Source organism: Anoplopoma fimbria, chromosome 20, assembly GCF_027596085.1.
Source record: "Anoplopoma fimbria isolate UVic2021 breed Golden Eagle Sablefish chromosome 20, Afim_UVic_2022, whole genome shotgun sequence".
Classification (NCBI taxonomy): Eukaryota; Metazoa; Chordata; class Actinopteri; order Perciformes; family Anoplopomatidae; genus Anoplopoma; species Anoplopoma fimbria.
This window is the reverse complement of record NC_072468.1, coordinates 24,723,006-24,741,757: the sequence shown is the minus strand read 5'-3', so window position 1 is coordinate 24,741,757 and position 18,752 is coordinate 24,723,006. Positions and strand designations below refer to the sequence as shown.

Below are 18,752 nucleotides of genomic sequence, written 5' to 3'. Positions count from 1 at the left end.
CTCCTGATGTTTGAAATATACCTTTAAAATGCAAAGCAACAAAGAAACTAAAGAAAAAAGGGAGCAGAGATGATCAAATGGCTTCTTTTTTTTTTACAATGTTAAAATAAAAAAAGAGAATAAGCTGCAACTACTTATTTATAACATAAAATATTGGATTGCATTATAATGTAGATAGTCAGATAGACGGGGAAGAAGCTACATTCTATATTTTGGGACACATATATAATGTGCATTAACAGAGAGAGAGAGAGAGAGAGAGTCTGAAAGCTACTGATCGCTAGGTATTTTGACTAAATTGTTTTAATTTCTAAACAAAACTCGTGAATTTCTTTCCTTTTTTATTTGTTAACTCTCTGGGATTTATGATGATACTGAAGCTAGAAAATCTAAAATATATGAGTGTGTGAAGCTGTCATCGTCACCTCACTGCTGCCATTAATTATCAAATAGCACCATCTTGGGCAAAGCTCTCTGGGTCCCAACATGTGGTCCGGGGCCCCTCCAGGGGTCAGTCAGAGGGATACAAACACATATTTTGATTTCCCTCCTTAAAATTGTGCAATGGTTGCAAAGCATCCTCAAGAAGTACTACCCTGAGCCTTCCTCGTAGCACTTATTGCATTCGTATTAGTTGTTGCACTTACTGTATTCGTATCAGTTCACTGCACTTATTGAATTTGTATTTGTTTACTGCACTTATCCTATTCGTAGTAGTTTGTAGCACTTATTATATTCGTATTAGTCTGTTGCAATTATTGTTTTCGTAGTAATCTGCCTCTGCACTATACTTTTGCTCTGGTTTATGCTTTAAGATGCTTGTTTAAGAAAGGAGATGCACTTATGACTTCTGGTGACTAGTAGTTCTCTTGAATACCTATGTTGAATACACTTATTTTAAGTCGCTTTGGATAAAAGCGTCTGCTAAATGACTGTAATGTAATGTAATGTAATGTAAACCTTTTTACTTGAATAAAACCTTTGAATACAACTATTGACTTACTCCATTAAAGGTTAATGCATTTCTTTTGAAATATATTTCAACTTAGTTTTTACTTTTTATATGGAGTAAATGATTGGACTTAACATTTTAACATTTTAACTGACTGTACTTTTGCTCTGGTTTATGCTTTTAGATGCTTGTTTAAGAAAGGAGATGCACTTATGACTTCTGGTGACTAGTAGTTCTCTTGAATACCTATGTTGAATACACTTATTGTAAGTCGCTTTGGATAAAAGCGTCTGCTAAATGACTGTAATGTAATGTAATGTAATGTAAAGCATCCTCGCCATATGTTTCTCATTTCCTGCTTTCATCACCACACTATGGACAGTATGAAGTCATATCTTGAAACACACTCTTTGGCATGTTATATAAAAAAGGGCCTCTGACAGCTCCAGGTTTCTTTTAATTGGCTGCTCGGTATCAGAGCTGCTGTGGGACAGTGGGAGTGTGACGTGGAGGCAGAGAGGCAGCGATTGGAGGGCAGACTGGGACTATAAGGAGAGGCTGGATCAGACCAGAGCTTCCCAAAAGAGCAGGAGGACAGAGATCTGGCACCGCAGGAGTCAGAGGAGTCAGCATGCAGCCAGAGAGACGCACAGCTCGGCAGTGACAAGTGTCCCTCCGGTGCAAAGAGCCACTCCAAGGACAAACTGTGCATAATTTTCTTTTCCATTTTATTTATTTTCTTCCTGGAGCCAGAAAAAAAAACAGGGGGATTCGAGCGTTTCTGTTGGATTTTTATTTACATTTTTTTTTTAATTTAAAGTGGGATTTTTTTTGGGGGTGTCCAAGCTTTTTCACCGACATGGAGTACACGTCATCCCCGAAACCGCAGCTCTCATCCCGGGCAAATGCTTTCTCCATAGCCGCCCTGATGTCCAGTGGGAAGCCCAATAAGGACAAAGAGACGGAGGAGAACACCATCAAGCCTCTCGGTAAGGATGGAACAGGGAAATGTGAAATAATAATAATAAAAACTGAATTTAGGTGAATTGGTTTGCAAGTCTGCAGCTGTTAAAGTTGTTTTTAAAGTGAGGAAACAGAGACACAGCAGCAATAGAGAAGAACATAGATACAAGTTGAATAAATAGTCTACAGTCAAACAATCCCCCCATAATATATATATATATATATATATATATATATAGGCTAATAAACGAATTAGGTCGATGACAGTGAGGTAAAACAGGAACGATCAGGCTTAATATAGAATAAATAATATAAATAATATAGTAAATATGTAGCCCAAATAAGGTGACAGGAAACATCTGCAACATCCACATTATTTTCACAAATAAATATAAAAAAATAGCCCGTTTTATTTACCAGTGTGTGATTGTTTAAAATGAAACTATTTCTATTTTTAAGCTATTAATTATAATTAAAAATATGAAGTGCTCGGTTGACACAGTTTGTGTGAATTATCTAAATTCATGGGCTAAAATAAAATAAATGAAATCACTTCACTGGAGTTTGCAGCAGAGCTTAACCAGTAAAGATCAATCTGAATGTTATTTTATTTATTTATAATAAGCAGTTTATGTGTCATTTGAAGCCTTCAAGTGTTCCAGAAATCCACTCAGCATGCTGCCTTCAAGTGTTCCAGAAATCCCTCAGCATGCTCACCAAATATATATTTTTATTTAAAATATATAAATAAAACATTAGTAGAATGGTCATTTTATTTATTTAGCTTTTTATATATATATATAATTTGAGGGAAATTGTAAAACAAGTTTCTTTCCCCCTCAGAATGCTGCACCAAATATATATTTTTTATTTAAAATATATAAATAAAACATTAGTAGAATGGTCATTTTATTTATTTAGCTTTTTTTATATATATATATAATTTGAGGGGAATTGTAAAACAAGTTTCTTTCCCTTAACAATTAACATGTTTTATAGATTTAAATACAAAATGTGAAAATGCTAAATGTTATTACTCTCTATATCATTACCCTGGAGACGTATATGGAAGTGTGGATAATAACAATGATGATAATAATAATAATAAAAGTATTAGAGACAACTCTATTAGCTGCAGGCTCACTGACACAGATTTATAAATATATTATATAAATTAAATATTTTACAGAAAATAATCTTCACATATCTGTTTATTTCTCTGTTTGCTTCAACAACAACAACAACAAACAAAAAAAAGAACAATTTGTGGAGAAGTCCTCCTGCAGCCAGCAGTCTCTGGCTGACCTGTCCTCCCTGGACGTGCACGGTGACTTCAGCGGGAGCGCGCCCGGCGTGTGCACGGAGCCGCTCATCCCCACCACCCCGGGCGTCCCCAGCGAGGAGATGGCGAAGATCTCCTGCAGCCTGGAGACCAAGGAGCTGTGGGACAAGTTCCACGACCTCGGCACCGAGATGATCATCACCAAGTCTGGAAGGTCTGGATTTTATTTTAATTATTTTTATTCTAATTATTTCATTCTAATTATTTTATTATAATTATTTTATTAATTATTAATTATTTCCAATTATTCTCACTCTTCTTCTCCTTCTTGTGTTTATTATTATAGTGTTAATTATACAAGATGACTTAACAAAAGCAATAAAAAAATAATAATCTAATTATTTTATTCTAATTATTTCATTCTAATTATTTTATTATAATTATTTTATTCTAATAATCCAATTATTCTCATTCTTCTTCTCCTTCTTGTGTTTATTATTAGTGTTAATCCCATACAAGATGATTTAACAAAAGCAATAATAATAATAATAATAATAATAATAATAATAAATAATAATAATAACATACATACATAATACATGCTAATAATGCTTTTAAAAAAAAGGACACCATAAACGCAAATAAACGAAATTACAATGACATATATTGTCCTAATGTAGTGTCACATTTTCAGATTGTACATTTAAAAAAAAAGAGGTAATCTATTTTATTCTAATTATTCCAATTATTCTCACTCTTCTTCTCCTTCTTGTGTTTATTATTTAGTGTTAATCCCATACAAGATGACTTAACAAAAGCAATAATAATAATAATAATAATAATAATAATAATAATAATAATAATAATAATGCACAACTAACATACATACTTTTTTTTTACATGCTTAATTAAAAAAAAAAGGACACCATAAACGCAAATAAACGAAAATACAATGACATCTATTGTCCTAATGTAGTGTCACATTTTCAGATTGTACATTTAAAAAAAAAGAGTTAATCTGCAGCTCTCTGTGAGTGTGTTCACATTAACTACACACCTTCATCTAATGCCTCACTGACCTTAAAGTCCTGTGAAAAACAGAGCAAGCTATAAGTTACGACCACATACACACACTCACCGGTCCACAGCGGCAGAATGTGCACTTGTAATACGAAATTATAATAATAAAAACATATTATTTGATCATATCCTGGATTAAAAGCATAAATTATATTACATATTTCTGCACAACGTGGCCTTTACGTGTAAATGGAGGACGTAAAAGACGAGTTGCAGCTTCCAGCAAGGACAGTGAGGTCACTCAGGTTAAGAAACCTGCAGGGTTTTTACAATCTACAGTTTAAAACAAATAAAGAAACATGAAAGACAAATAGACTAAATAATAATAAAAAATAAAAGGGGCCGAGATTTTATTACTTAATGATATTTCCTGGGAGGCTCCAAAGATGCATTTCGGAAATGAAACGTGAAAAAAGAAGAAAAATGTGAAAATCCAAAAGTCCAAATATACCAAAAATGTATCGACTCTTCTATTTTTTACTCTATTTTTTTTCTGAGACGGGAGATGGGATGCATTAGAGGCAAGACACCAATTCTTTATTATAATGATTTGATTTAGATTCTGCCATAAAGCAACATCCACATGACCCACACATGTCAACATATTATTATTAGTTATTAATATGGTAGTAATAATAATTATACACTTAAATAATAATAACAGTAATACATGTATACAAGCAATTATGATACTAATACAATTACTAATGATACCAGCAGTACTGATAATAATAAAAATACAACCTGTCACTTGTCCATCAGGAGGATGTTCCCCACCATCCGGGTCTCTTTCTCCGGGGTGGACCAGGACTCCAAGTACATCGTGTTGATGGACATCGTCCCAGTGGACAACAAGCGGTACCGGTACGCCTACCACCGCTCCTCCTGGCTGGTGGCCGGCAAGGCCGACCCTCCTCTGCCCGCCAGGTACCCAGACACACCGCCACACCTGGAGGGACCCACCTGAACAGAAGACGCTCAATGCATCCTCAGAGAGAGCCTGCGAGGCGATTAAGCAAAAGTTATAGAAGCCATTGTGTTGCTTTTGGTTTAAACAACATGGTTTTACAGGGAATTAAAAAAAATACATATATATATAAAAAATCAACAAAAAAAGCAAATTCAAATAATAATAATAATTTCTATTTTTAAACTATTAATTATAATTAAAAATATGAAGTGCTCGGTTGACACAGTTTGTGTGAATTATCTAAATTCATGGGCTAAAATAAAATAAATGAAATCACTTCACCTTAATATAGAACCTACAAATAAGTAAATATGTAGCCCAAATAAGGTGACAGGAAACATCTGCAACATCCCCATTATTTTCACAAATAAATATAAAAAATAGCCCGTTTTATTTACCAGTGTGTGATTGTTTAAAAAATAAACAATTTCTATTTTTAAGCTATTAATTATAATTAAAAATATGAAGTGCTCGGTTGACACAGTTTGTGTGAATTATCTAAATTCATGGGCTAAAATAAAATAAATGAAATCACTTCACTGGAGTTTGCGGCAGAGCTTAACCAGTAAAGATCAATCTGAATGTTATTTTATTTATTTATAATAAGCAGTTTATGTGTCATTTGAAGCCTTCAAGTGTTCCAGAAATCCACTCAGCATGCTGCACCAAATATATGTTTTTATTTAAAACATATAAATAAAACATTAGTAGAATGGTCATTTTATTTATTTAGCTTTTTATATATATATAATTTGAGTAGAAAGCAAATTCAAATAATAATAATAATAATAATAATAATACATTTAATTTATAGAGCGTTTTTCAGAGTACTCAAATACGCTTTACAGACATTTAAAAACAACATTTAAAAGCTACACACTAAAAACTTAAAACTTAAAACACACAGCATTAAAAGCAGTTTTTATAGAGGTGAGTAAATAAATAAACAATCATTATTAAGTCCTATATATTTAGTGGAAGGCATGGTGTGTTTATTGTGTTTATGTTCGGCATACTTTACATGGTATTCATCGGGTTTCTTTGCACCAGATGTCGGTGTTGATAATATGTATTGCTGACAAACGAACGGATCTCACCTTCACATAAATATTTTTATTTTATTCTTAAAATGAAACATCACCAACAACTCGTGAAGAAACTCGGGAGACCAAAGAGCTCAAAATGGAGACCGATGGGATGATTTAATCTTTTCCAGGAAGCATCTGGGAACATTCAGTCCATGCTGATTGATTTTCTTTTGCATTAGTTGCTATATGTCATGCATTCAGACTTGTGTTTTGTCTGATAATGTGTGTTTTATAGTTTACATTCTACAATTAAAAAGCTACACACGATGAGTAGGCCCTCAAAATCGACCTCTTGCAGCTCAGAGAAATAAGCCAAAAAATAAAGAAGTTACTATTTATTTCACCAAAAATGATATTCCTGACTTTGTGTTGGGAAATAAACTGTACAAGGAACAAAAGGGAGGCTCTTTTTAATGCAAACGTCCAAGATGCATATTTAAATGTTTCATTAAATCCCCCTCACGTGTAGGATATGCCTTTTTGTTTAATAATAAAATGATTTGCTATTAAATAAGTATATTTCGATTTTATACTGTTTCTGTCTTGCTCTCCAAAGTTGAAACAACCTAAAAAAAAACTTTAAAAAACAGAAAATACAAGATGACTTAACAAAAGCAATAATAATAATAATAATAATAATAATAATAATAATAATGCACAACTAACATACATACATAATACATGCTTAATTAAAAAAAAAAGGACACGATAAACGCAAATAAACGAAATTACAATGACATCTATTGTCCTAATGTAGTGTCACATTTTCAGATTGTAAATTTAAAAACTGCGGTTATTATTCCCAGCATAAACAAACCAAGATGCATATTTAAATGTTTCATTAAATGTGAAACACGTGTAGGATATGCCTTTTTGTTTAATAATAAAATGATTTGCTATTAAATAAATATATTTCGATTGTATACTGTTTCTGTCTTGCTCCCCAAAGTTGAAACAACCTCAAAAAAAAAACTTTAAAAAACAGAAAACTAACAAATGCTTCATATACATGGAGCACCTTCAGCAATATTCAGCAGTATCTCTCTGATTGGTTATTGGACATTCCATTCGAACGCCTCTCAGCCAATCACAGCTCAGGATTTGATCCACTGTTCTTCTTCTTCTTGGTCTTCTTCTGCAGGTTGTACGTCCACCCGGACTCACCGTTCACCGGAGAGCAGCTGGTGAAGCAAATGGTTTCCTTTGAGAAAGTGAAACTGACAAACAACGAACTGGACCAACACGGACATGTGAGCACTTTAGACTAATTACTATATAGAGTTATTATATATAAATATATATGTATACTGTATTTATATATATATAAATATATATATATATATACAGTACCAGTCAAAAGTTTGGACACACCTTCTCATTCAGCTACTTTGAAGAATGTAAAATATAAAACATATTCTGGTTTGTTGAGCATTTGTTTGTTCACCACATAATAATTCCATATGTGTTCCTTCATAGTTTGGATGTCTTCAATATTAATCTACAATGTAGAAAAAAATAAAAATAAAGAAAAACCATTGAATGAGAAGGTGTGTCCAAACTTTTGACTGGTACTGTATATATATATATATATATATTTTTTGGTGCATATATAATAAAAGTAACCAAATATATTAAAATATACAGTAGCAGTCAAAAGTTTGGACACACCTTCTCATTCAACTACTTTGAAGAATGTAAAATATAAAACATATTCTGGTTTGTTGAGCATTTGTTTGTTTACCACATAATTACATCTTTGGATCAATTGCCAAACATGTTACATTTAATAGGGAACAGCACAAAACAATAATACAATACAATCACCATAAAACTCAATGACAAGCAGCAGATTAATCGTGAATATCTGGCGTAGGCATTATTTGAGTGTATCAGATACATATTTAATCAATATTCACCAAACATGTTACATTTAATAGGGAACAGCACAAAATAATAATACAATACAATCACCATAAAACTCAATGACAAGCAGCAGATTGAATATAATATATATATATATATATATATATATATATATATATATATATATATTTATATATATATATATATATATATATTTGATGTATCTCAATTGGTGGAAGCAGTGTTCAGATATCCTACCCTAGTAAAAGTAGTAATTAGTTGAGGAAAAGTAGTATTTGGTTCAGTAAAAGTACAAAAATTTGTATCAAAATGAACCAGGAGTAAAAGTACTCATCATTTCAGAAACAAATATACAGTACCAGTCAAAAGTTTGGACACACCTTCTCATTCAACTACTTTGAAGAATGTAAAATATAAAACATATTCTGGTTTGTTGAGCATTTGTTTGTTTACCACATAATTCCATATGTGTTCCTTCATAGTTTGGATGTCTTCAATATTAATCTACAATGTAGAAAGAAAGAAAAAAAAGAAAAAACATTGAATGAGAAGGTGTGTCCAAACTTTTGACTGGTACTGTATGTCTCGAGAAAAAAAGTTCTGGTCTTGATTTGTGATTTCTTACACTTTACACCTAATTCTGGATATCGACCAAATTGCAAGTTAAAACATGTAAAAAAAAGAAGTGGATTCTCCAGAAACAAGTTTCAGTTAGTAATTCATTTAGAATTTCCATAACAAAGCTGTGTCTCTGTCAGGTTTAAAGACCGGTGTGACGTTATAATTACTCCCTTGACAAGAGCAAGTTGCTGCTTTAATCCTCCTTTCACTAAAGGCACCAGGCCAAGCACAGGCAGGGAGCAGGGAAACATTTCAGAACCAAATAAAACAAAGTTTTTCCGATAATATGCCAGAGAGGCTAAGACAGTCTGGGAATCAAGGTGTTTATTATCTTAAAGGGTGTGTGTGACGTTTTTTTACCAGTCCAAAAATAGCTCCTGACTTTTAAATGAAAGCAATCAAAACAAATGACTGCGTTAAAAAAAATGCTGTACTGTATATCTTTTTTATTTATTATTTTTGACTTGTCAGATACATATTCTTTTATTTTTCTTATCTTTATTGATGGTAATCCATATATTGAATAAACAGTAGTTTGTAAAAGAGAGATGTAGCAGGTTTTGGATATGCTTTTACACATATTTTAGTTGCTTGTTTTAAGTAGAATTAATGTATTTATACCTCACAAATGATCATGAGGTCATCGTTATTTTAAAGAGCTATTAAATTAATGTTATCATTTTTTAAAAACAAAACTCTGCAATTATTGTAATATTAAAAAAATGCAGAAACAATATTTCCCATAATTTGATGACCTGAGAAACATTAGTTTAATTTTTTCCTTTCGTGTATATGTGCTGCTGAAGCCCTGACATTTGTAAAAATATAATTGAATATTGGCACAAGAATTATACTGAAATAAAGCATTATCTTTATCAAACAGCTTCTGCTTATCAATAATTTATGTATTGATTAGCGGAATGTATATGCAAGAAATGTAAGGATTTACTGAGAGATGTACTATAATGAATTAATAAATAATAGAATTTGGTGTCTAAAGATGCACATTTTAAAACAGAGGTAGCCTGAAAGTTAACAATACAAGAATATAATACTGTATCCAAATAAATACACCCATAAGAAAAAAACAATCAGCTGTATGGACAAATTCTTTGATAAATGAGAGATTACTTTTTTAATAATAAAAAACCAAGCTTGTCAATTGAAATAATCAGCCGCACTGGCATAAATTAGATTAATGAATGGCGATAATTATGTAATTTTGCATCATTTGTATCAAACACACACACACACACACACACACACACACACACACACACACACACACACACACACACACACACACACACACACACACACACACTATCTGTATAATATCTGTATTTTCTTGATGTTTAGAGTGCTGAGTCACCGGTCAGTCGGTCAGACACGAATGTTTTCCATTTCAAATGATATGCAAAGCTGCACAAAGTCAGGAGCAATGAAGAAGCAATGACCTATTATGCCATTTTACAAACGTTTATACTGTTTTAGTTTTATTTAAGTATTTTTTTATAGATGTCTCCCTTTTTATTTTATTGTTATATTTTGTTTGTTAACGGCAGTATTATATTGTATTTATGAAATACAAAATATCAGGAATAGAATGATAAAGATCTCAACTGTGATTCAAAAAAAAGTTTCTAATCAAAATCAACTCAACGTCCCTTTAGTTGTTCTGGAGCTGTCAATCATATCACAGGTTCTTTATCAGCAGATGGGGTTTATAGATGTTGAAATCACCATTATTTTGACTGTTTAAGTTAAGTTAGTTTAATTGCATATATCTAATAAATGCAAAAAGTATACACTGAACTTGATTTTCCCCTAATTATTTCAGTAGGTGGAGAAAAACTAGCAAACTTTAGGAAAACAGAATTAAATGTTGAATAATTTTTCAATATTTTTCCAGTCATTTAGTCTATAAAATGTCAGACAATAGAGAAAAGTACCCTCCATAATAAGGTGATGTCATTAAATAACTCCCTCTGCAGATCATCCTCAACTCCATGCACAAGTACCAGCCGAGGGTCCACATCATCAAGAAGAAGGACCACACCGCCTCGCTGCTCAACCTCAAGTCCGAGGAGTTCCGCACCTTTGTATTCGTCGAGACCGTCTTCACCGCCGTCACGGCCTATCAGAACCAGCTGGTGAGTGATTGACGGCTGAACATGTTACATTTAATAGGGAACAGCACAAAACAATAATACAATACAATCACCATAAAACTCAATGACAAGCAGCAGATTAATCGTGAATATCTGGCGTAGGCATTATTTGAGTGTATCAGATACATATTTAATCAATATTCAGGTTCATATATATATATATATATATATATTTGAGGTATCTCAATTGGTGGAAGCAGTGTTCAGATATCCTACCCTAGTAAAAGTAGTAATTAGTTGAGGAAAAGTAGTATTTGGTTCAGTAAAAGTTCAAAAAATTTGTATCAAAATGAACCAGGAGTAAAAGTACTCATCATTTCAGAAACAAATATACAGTACCAGTCAAAAGTTTGGACACACCTTCTCATTCAACTACTTTGAAGAATGTAAAATATAAAACATATTCTGGTTTGTTGAGCATTTGTTTGTTTACCACATAATTCCATATGTGTTCCTTCATAGTTTGGATGTCTTCAATATTAATCTACAATGTAGAAAAGAATAAAAATAAAAATAAAGAAAAAACATTGAATGAGAAGGTGTGTCCAAACTTTTGACTGGTACTGTATATACATTTTATGTGTAATATTATATATTTTTTCAATTACTTTACATGTAGTGGAGTAGAAGTATGAAGTAGCATGAAATGGAACCACACAAGTAGTTTTTTTAATTTAGATAAGTGCTTGAGTAAATGTAAAAACAGAACAACGTGATCTGGATCATCCTTATTAATGACTATGAACAGCTTTTAAACCCGGAGCTCTATTGTGTTTGTAGAGCAGAGAACCAGGCTGCAGGGAGGAGCATGTTGAGGCTGGAGAGAGAGAAAAGACAGAAACAGACACTGTGTGAACTTTAAAAAAAACGGAGACGGAGACACGTTAACACTTTTCTCTCCTGCTGCGTTTCTCAGATCACCAAACTGAAGATCGACAGCAACCCGTTCGCCAAAGGTTTCCGGGACTCGTCACGGCTGACCGACATGGAGAGGTACAGGGGATTCTGGGACCTGCACTGTTTGCTTACAGACGATGATAAACACAATGAGGGAGGAGTGTGTGTGTAAGATATCCTGCTGCTCATTAGTCAACACAGAACAGTTACTGTGTTGACTTATCTCTGCTTGTGTCAGAATTAAACAGATAATTCTATATCACAGGCTTTATCAGGTGTCCTTCTGACTTTGTTCATTTCATCAATGTCCATCTTTCCTTAATTGTCACTGCCTCTTTCATTTCCTTCCTTTCTTTGCTACTTCACATCATTTCTGTCTAATCTTTTTTCCTTCTAGTCTATTATTTTCTTTCTTGTCTCACTTTCTTTCTTTCCTTCTTATACTTCTCCTCTCCTTGTCTCCTCTTTGGACCGTTCTTTTCTTCCTTGTTGTCCTATCACTCTGTTTTTTATTCTTACATTGTGGCGTTTCCTTTTCTCTTTCATTCTTCCTTTCTTGTTTATTCTTCATCACATCTTTACTTTGTTTCCTTTTCCTTTTCTTGTCTCACATTCTTTTTGTCAGTTACTTTCTCTCTGTCCTTCCTTATTTCTTTCTCATTTTCTCTTTCCTTGTTCTTCCTTTCTTTCTTCCTATGTTGTCTTATTTTTTCATCCACTCCTTCTTTCATTGTCATTCCTGGCATTTCTAGTCTTTCTATCTTTCAGCCTTCTCTTTCCAGTCTTCTATTCCTTTTCTTAATTTTTCTTTCATACTTTCCTTTGTCCTTTCTTTCTTTCATTTCCCAGACACTGTAGTTTTATTTGTATATATGTGTATATATATATACATATATATCATATTATATTGTCGCTGCTTGATGTATTGTACTACATTTAGCATTAGACAGATGCCTCTCACACACACACACACACACACACACACACACACACACACACACACACACACACACACACACACACACACACACACACACACACACACACACACACACACACACACACACCGTTACAGTTACAGTTACAAATCCCCATCCAAAGGATTTTCAGGGACGCTGCCAAAACACACACTTCTCGTAATTCCTGATTCCGGCACTACGGCCAAAACCAGCTGACAAAATCAAAACATCTGCCCATTTCCCTCAATCAAACATCCCAAACCAGAGACGACCCAATCCGAGCCAGACCTCCTCCTCCTCCTCCTCCTCCTCCTCCTCCTCCTCCTCTGTCTTTCTCTTTTTGAGGGCTGTGAATTAGACCTGATCAATTGATCTTCGGGGAGCTGCAGAAATCACATTAGTCTGGAGTCGGCCACTGCACTAAAACACACTATAATTCAATTGGCTGCAGTGACTGATTGAAACCAGCATGGCCCACTCCCCCCCGCTACCCTTGCCTCCCTCCTGCCCTGCCATGCATTGTGGGAGTTTGCTGTGGCCTCTGTGCCGGAGAGGCCCGACGCTGATAAAAACACACACATTTGTACTCCTCTGCTGACAGATATTGCACTTTCCTAACCTAATTGGAGGGGTGGGGGCTGCTAATGTGGACGCATGGCTCGCATGATGCAGACCACTTGCCTGTCCACCCACACACACACACACGCACACACACACACACACACACACACACACACACACACACACACACACACACACACACACACACACACACACATGCTCACGACCTCCCTTAACAATTTGTGTCACTGTGTTTGAGAAGTGCGATCTGACAAGACTCAAATGAGCTAATGCACTTTGTGGGATGGTGACACACACACACACACACACACACACACACACACACACACACACACACACACACACACACACACACACACACACACACACGCCCAAATCTACATGCACAGTCTGCACAAACATGAGAGGAAGCTAGGAAATAAGTCTACTTAATTTTTTCATTGTAATTATTTAATTTAAATCTTATTTGTAATTTTACTGTTTTAATTGTTTATTTCTGATCTTGTAAAAAATCATCAGAGAATTTATCGGGTAGATTTCAGTGGAACTCTGCAAAAACAATTCTGATATATACATGTGCATTAACACAATACATGAAGGTTATACCAGATAATAAGAATGATGTTCATGTTGAATTCTTGATTACTTTTGACAACATTTTATCATATTCAACAATTTAGCTATTGGGGGATAAAAACAACAATTTATTTTGGGGTGCAACTCCACAAAATTAATACCTAATTTGGAAAAAAAAGAGATTTATTTTGGGGCTCTCTCTTCAACTTTTGCTGCAGGGAAAGTGTTGAGAATCTGATCCACAAGCACTCGTACGCCCGGTCGCCGATCCGAACCTACGCCGGCGACGAGGAGAACCTGGGCGAGGACGGACACCCCGCACACACCAGAGGTGAGTGGCCGTCACACACACAACAGATCACCTCAGCACAGATACAGGAGATGAGAGGGATCCTATAAAAAGAGCAACACAATCATTTAACGTAGGATGAGGCTGGTGTTAATCTGTATTTTTCTTATTGTCAACAAATCCCATGAAAAGATTAAAACCAACAATCTGTTTTTTCCTCCTCTGAATGCTCTCTGATTCAGTTCCAAGACAATTTGTTCCTACTGAATCCATACTTTTTTTAAATTACTGAGTACAAATATATATTAAAAAAAATGTAAAAAGACACACAGGTGGGCACTGTAGTTTTTAGGAACCTTCTGCTCAAACAGAAGGAATGTGCGTTTGTTGAAAAACAGCTGTGTGGCTCAAAGGATGAGGAAGTTTATTTTGGTGTTTTCATTGGATTAGTTGACAACAAGAAGGAAATAAAGAATATTAGCAGTTTTTTTCTTTAATTTCAGTATGCATTACCCTCATATTTACATCTACCCCTTGTCTCCTTCAGGCTCTGCGTTCAGCGCCTCAGACAACCTCTCCCTGAGCTCCTGGGTCACCACCACTTCGGGCTTCTCGGGCTTCCAGCACCCACAGTCCCTGTCGGCCATGGGCGCCGGCCCCGCCTCCCTGCCTCACCCCATCCAAGGCTCCCTGCCCCCCTACAGCCGGCTGGGCATGCCGCTGACACCCACGGCTCTGGCTGGAACCATGCAGGGCAGCGGGCCGTCCTTCCCTTCCTTCCACATGCCCCGCTACCACCACTACTTCCAGCAGGGGCCCTATGCCGCCATCCAGGGACTCCGCCACTCCTCCACGGTCATGACGCCCTTTGTATGACTCGGTCCTGGGGAGGAGATGGCCGACCTTCGCTCTGATCCCCAAACCAGTTATTTATCCACTCCGGCTCATCACTCCGCATCCTGTTTGTATCTCCCCCCCCCTGGTCTTTGTAAATAGTTCACCTGCAGGTGAAGAGGATGTGGCATACTGATCCAGAACATTCAGAAAAAAAAAAGGACTGATGCCTCCACAGGACCCACGGACACATCCGCAGGTTTCTATGAACAAATTAGTGATATTCTACAAACACTTGCAACCTCAAAACAAACTATAAAACCTAATTCAAGACGATACAAGGAGCATGTCTGGTTTTGGCCCTTGAAGAACAGAAAATGGAGCATCAATTTAAACTTATTTGAAAATATATTCAGAAGAACCTCTAAAGGTTTCTCCACCGAGGCTTTAAAGATGCCAGGTTGCTGTGGGATCCTTCAACGTGGTGATTTCTTTGGAGAGACTCATCTGATGCTACGTTGTGTTGGCCTCCGAGGCTCAGTCTTGAGTCTGTGAACATTTCAGCGTCTCAGAGTCTCAGCTTTGCTCTGTTTTCTAGAAAGCCAGCCATATGTACAGTTCAAACCTCATGCTGTGTTGAAAATAATGTCAGAAACATGTTAAAAATGCATTGTACAAAGATGAAAATGCAACATTTACTCATAGGAAAATTCTCACTGTAGAGTGCAAAAAAAATAATCATAGGACGCATGCTGACAGCAGTAGACAAACACGCTGGGTAAACTTTATACGGAATATTATGTGATGAATAAGCTCTGAGACGGGGAGAAGAATATCTGCGTTCTTTCAAAGGCCCGGTCACACCAGCATGTAAAAACGCAAAAATCTATCATTTCAATGGAATCTGTGGATACATTTCAACAATTATTGCGCCTTTGGGTAGCACTTTGGTTAGTCTGACTCACTGGATGTAGACTCTGGATCGAAGCCTGCCATTGGCCGCCTATTTCAGCCGCCATTTTCCTCCCATTATGCTATTTTTGCTTTAGCAAGGCCACCGTTGCTACATCCTGTGCTTCAGACGATTAGGATTGGTTTAAAGAAATACAAACAAGCCAGATTGTTTTTACACTATAGCAGTATGATATTATGTTGAGCCTAACCTATTTGGTAAACTTTGCAAATATCCAACCATTGGCCGATAGCAAACTGTCTAAACAGCGCTGACCTTCTGAGGTAACGAAGAGCCAGAGAAACCAAAATGTTGGAAGCTGTCGTAGCTTATTAGATATGTTACTCTATACAGTTTTATTTAACCACCTCTGCTGGAGTGTCAACTGCTCCATAAAGAAGGGGTTATGAGTTGATGGTACAAACTGCTTGTTGGGAACATAACCAATGAGCTACTGAGCTGACAGTTCACAAACCAGCTGGCTTGGAGAGCTTGTTGTTCCTCTTCTTAAATGAAATGCTGAAAACAAAATTACTGGGAATCAAACTTCCCAGTAAAGAGAAAATACAAAGAGACTCAGAGGGTTATTTTGACTGAGGGTTAGCAGTTAGCTTGTGCAGAGTCCACCTAGCCTCTAACACGGATGAATTTTGTGGTGCTACTTCCTGTGTGACCGGGCTTTAATTAATAGGGATTCATCCACATAATCTGTTGACTTCAAATCATATTTTTTTTAAATTGTCATATTTTGATTCAGTGTGAGAAACCAGCCCTAAAAGGAAAGCCCCTCATATATCTATTTTCACTGGTAGAATTTCAATCTCTAGCAGTGTGACTTCATATGCTTCATTGTAAACAGACAGAAACATCACAGTGTTTTCAGCCTCTTAGCGGCTGGTTTTCAGCAGGTGTTACCGAGCTGATTCACGGCTGCATCACAGCGTGTCGACAGGGCGTCCTCACCTGGAAATAATGGCTCTCTGTCGTCTCAGTTAAACATGCAGTGGAGGAAGAAGAGGAAGAAAAGGCTGCATGCTGCTGGAGTCGACTCACACTCATTATCTGTGCAGGTGCATAAACATGGCAGCTCACTGGTGGAGTAGATGGAGTAATTTATTTGAAAAACGTGAAGAAATACCAGCTACACAAATGAGGCTGGAAATTGCAGCACCGAAACATGTCAAAAGTTATTTATAAGCAGTCTCTGAATGCAGTTTGTCTCCCAGAGAGAATTTAAATTTTCATCTGTAAAAGTTATCTATTGTTCGCTAAACATGACAAATTTAAATTTAGCGCCATTTTTCGACCAGCAGTCCAAGACCCCCAAAATATTCAGATAACTTTCAGAAATAAAAAAAGAAATGCATAATATCCTGAGAAGAATGTTTGACATTAGATCATTTCTCAAAGTACCCATCGTATGACTAATCAATTAATCAGCTCATTGTTTCAGTTTTAAATTCTTAACCAAACTGATTTAAGGGATCCTTTTCAAAAATGTTTGTTTATGTACATTAATTGGCTGATTATTCAATTTATTTATTTTTTTCTTTCAAATATCAAATATTTGTATCAGCTTAAAAAAATCTAATATTTATCAGGCTCTATTAAAAACATTGTTTTATCAACAACAATATGACTTTAAGGACACAATAATTGACAAAATCGCTGGTTGTTATGGAGATTTCTTTGCAGTGAGGTCGTCACGTTTTATGCACAAAATCCCAAAAAGAAACACAATGAAATATTTCAGCTTCTTGGATCGTGAAAGCAGAATTTTGGACGCATCCAAAGTGGAGCATTAAGTTCATTCAGGTGTGTGATGATGACGATGAAGTCACTTTTATCGCTGCTCTGTGCAGAATTCAAACAAATGTATTAAAGTGATTCATGAGCTGGTTTCACAAACACTGTAAATGTCCCAGTTTGCCACATTTGAACATCATATGAAGCCTGTTGCAGTGAAATATGGACATAAATGTTCTGATCTGACCTCTTGCATGTCATTTATGTGCAAGCAGTTCATTTTATTTCATCTGTTTATTTAAGAAAGTCAGAAACATCTTGTGCTTTGACCTTTTTTTCTTTGCTTTGGAAATCAGATCTTGGTTCTTTACTGATGTGCAACCTGAGCCTTGTTTGTCAGGTGTGCACAAATGAACAGAATGTTGTTTTCCATCAGTGTAAATTTAAAACATTTTTGTTTCCCCTTTTGAACCATACGCACATTCCCAACTCACCACTGAAAAAAAAAATTCCCCTTTTTTAACAAGATGTTTTCTTTTGTATGCCGTAATACGAAGACGACACCAAACGAGATTGTTGTTTTGATGATTTTTAAGTGCAATATATTTATTTTGCTCTCTGGAAATAATGTGTAATGTACTATGCCACATTTAAAAAAAAAAAAAAAAAAAAAAAAAAAAAAAAAATGTTATTTGTAAACCTTGAGAAATATATATCACCACCCAAAACTCTTGGAGTTCTTTTTTTCCCCTGACTGACATTCACTTTTCTCTCTCCATTAATCACAGGTTGTCAGAAATGAATTAAAATGTGAATTATTTCAAAATAAAACTGACACACAGTGAGACACTCTATCACTTCTATCTCAGTAAAATATCTGTAATTTATTTTCTTTTTCACATGCAA

The 18,752-nt window shown here is 35.3% G+C and overlaps 1 protein-coding gene across 1 annotated transcript; it reads left to right on the top strand.

The window, feature by feature from the left end:
• Window positions 1-1,811: 1,811 nt before the first annotated feature.
• Window positions 1,812-15,282, top strand: tbx20 (T-box transcription factor 20). The gene is made up of 8 exons (XM_054622165.1): window positions 1,812-1,941; window positions 3,174-3,411; window positions 5,040-5,204; window positions 7,477-7,585; window positions 10,835-10,993; window positions 11,928-12,004; window positions 14,244-14,356; window positions 14,862-15,282. Exons 1-8 carry the CDS (start codon window positions 1,812-1,814, stop codon window positions 15,188-15,190), a joined length of 1,320 nt encoding a protein of 439 aa, XP_054478140.1. The 3' UTR covers window positions 15,191-15,282.
• The last annotated feature ends 3,470 nt before the right edge of the window (window positions 15,283-18,752 follow it).

Excerpts from the sequence above, each read along its gene's own strand:
- tbx20 (XM_054622165.1), top strand. The coding sequence starts at position 1,812 with ATGGAGTACACGTCATCCCCGAAACCGCAGCTCTCATCCCGGGCAAAT. Across the intron at positions 10,994-11,927 it reads CGGCCTATCAGAACCAGCTG|ATCACCAAACTGAAGATCGA; the intron begins GTGAGTGATTGA and ends TGCGTTTCTCAG. Across the intron at positions 14,357-14,861 it reads ACACCCCGCACACACCAGAG|GCTCTGCGTTCAGCGCCTCA; the intron begins GTGAGTGGCCGT and ends TGTCTCCTTCAG.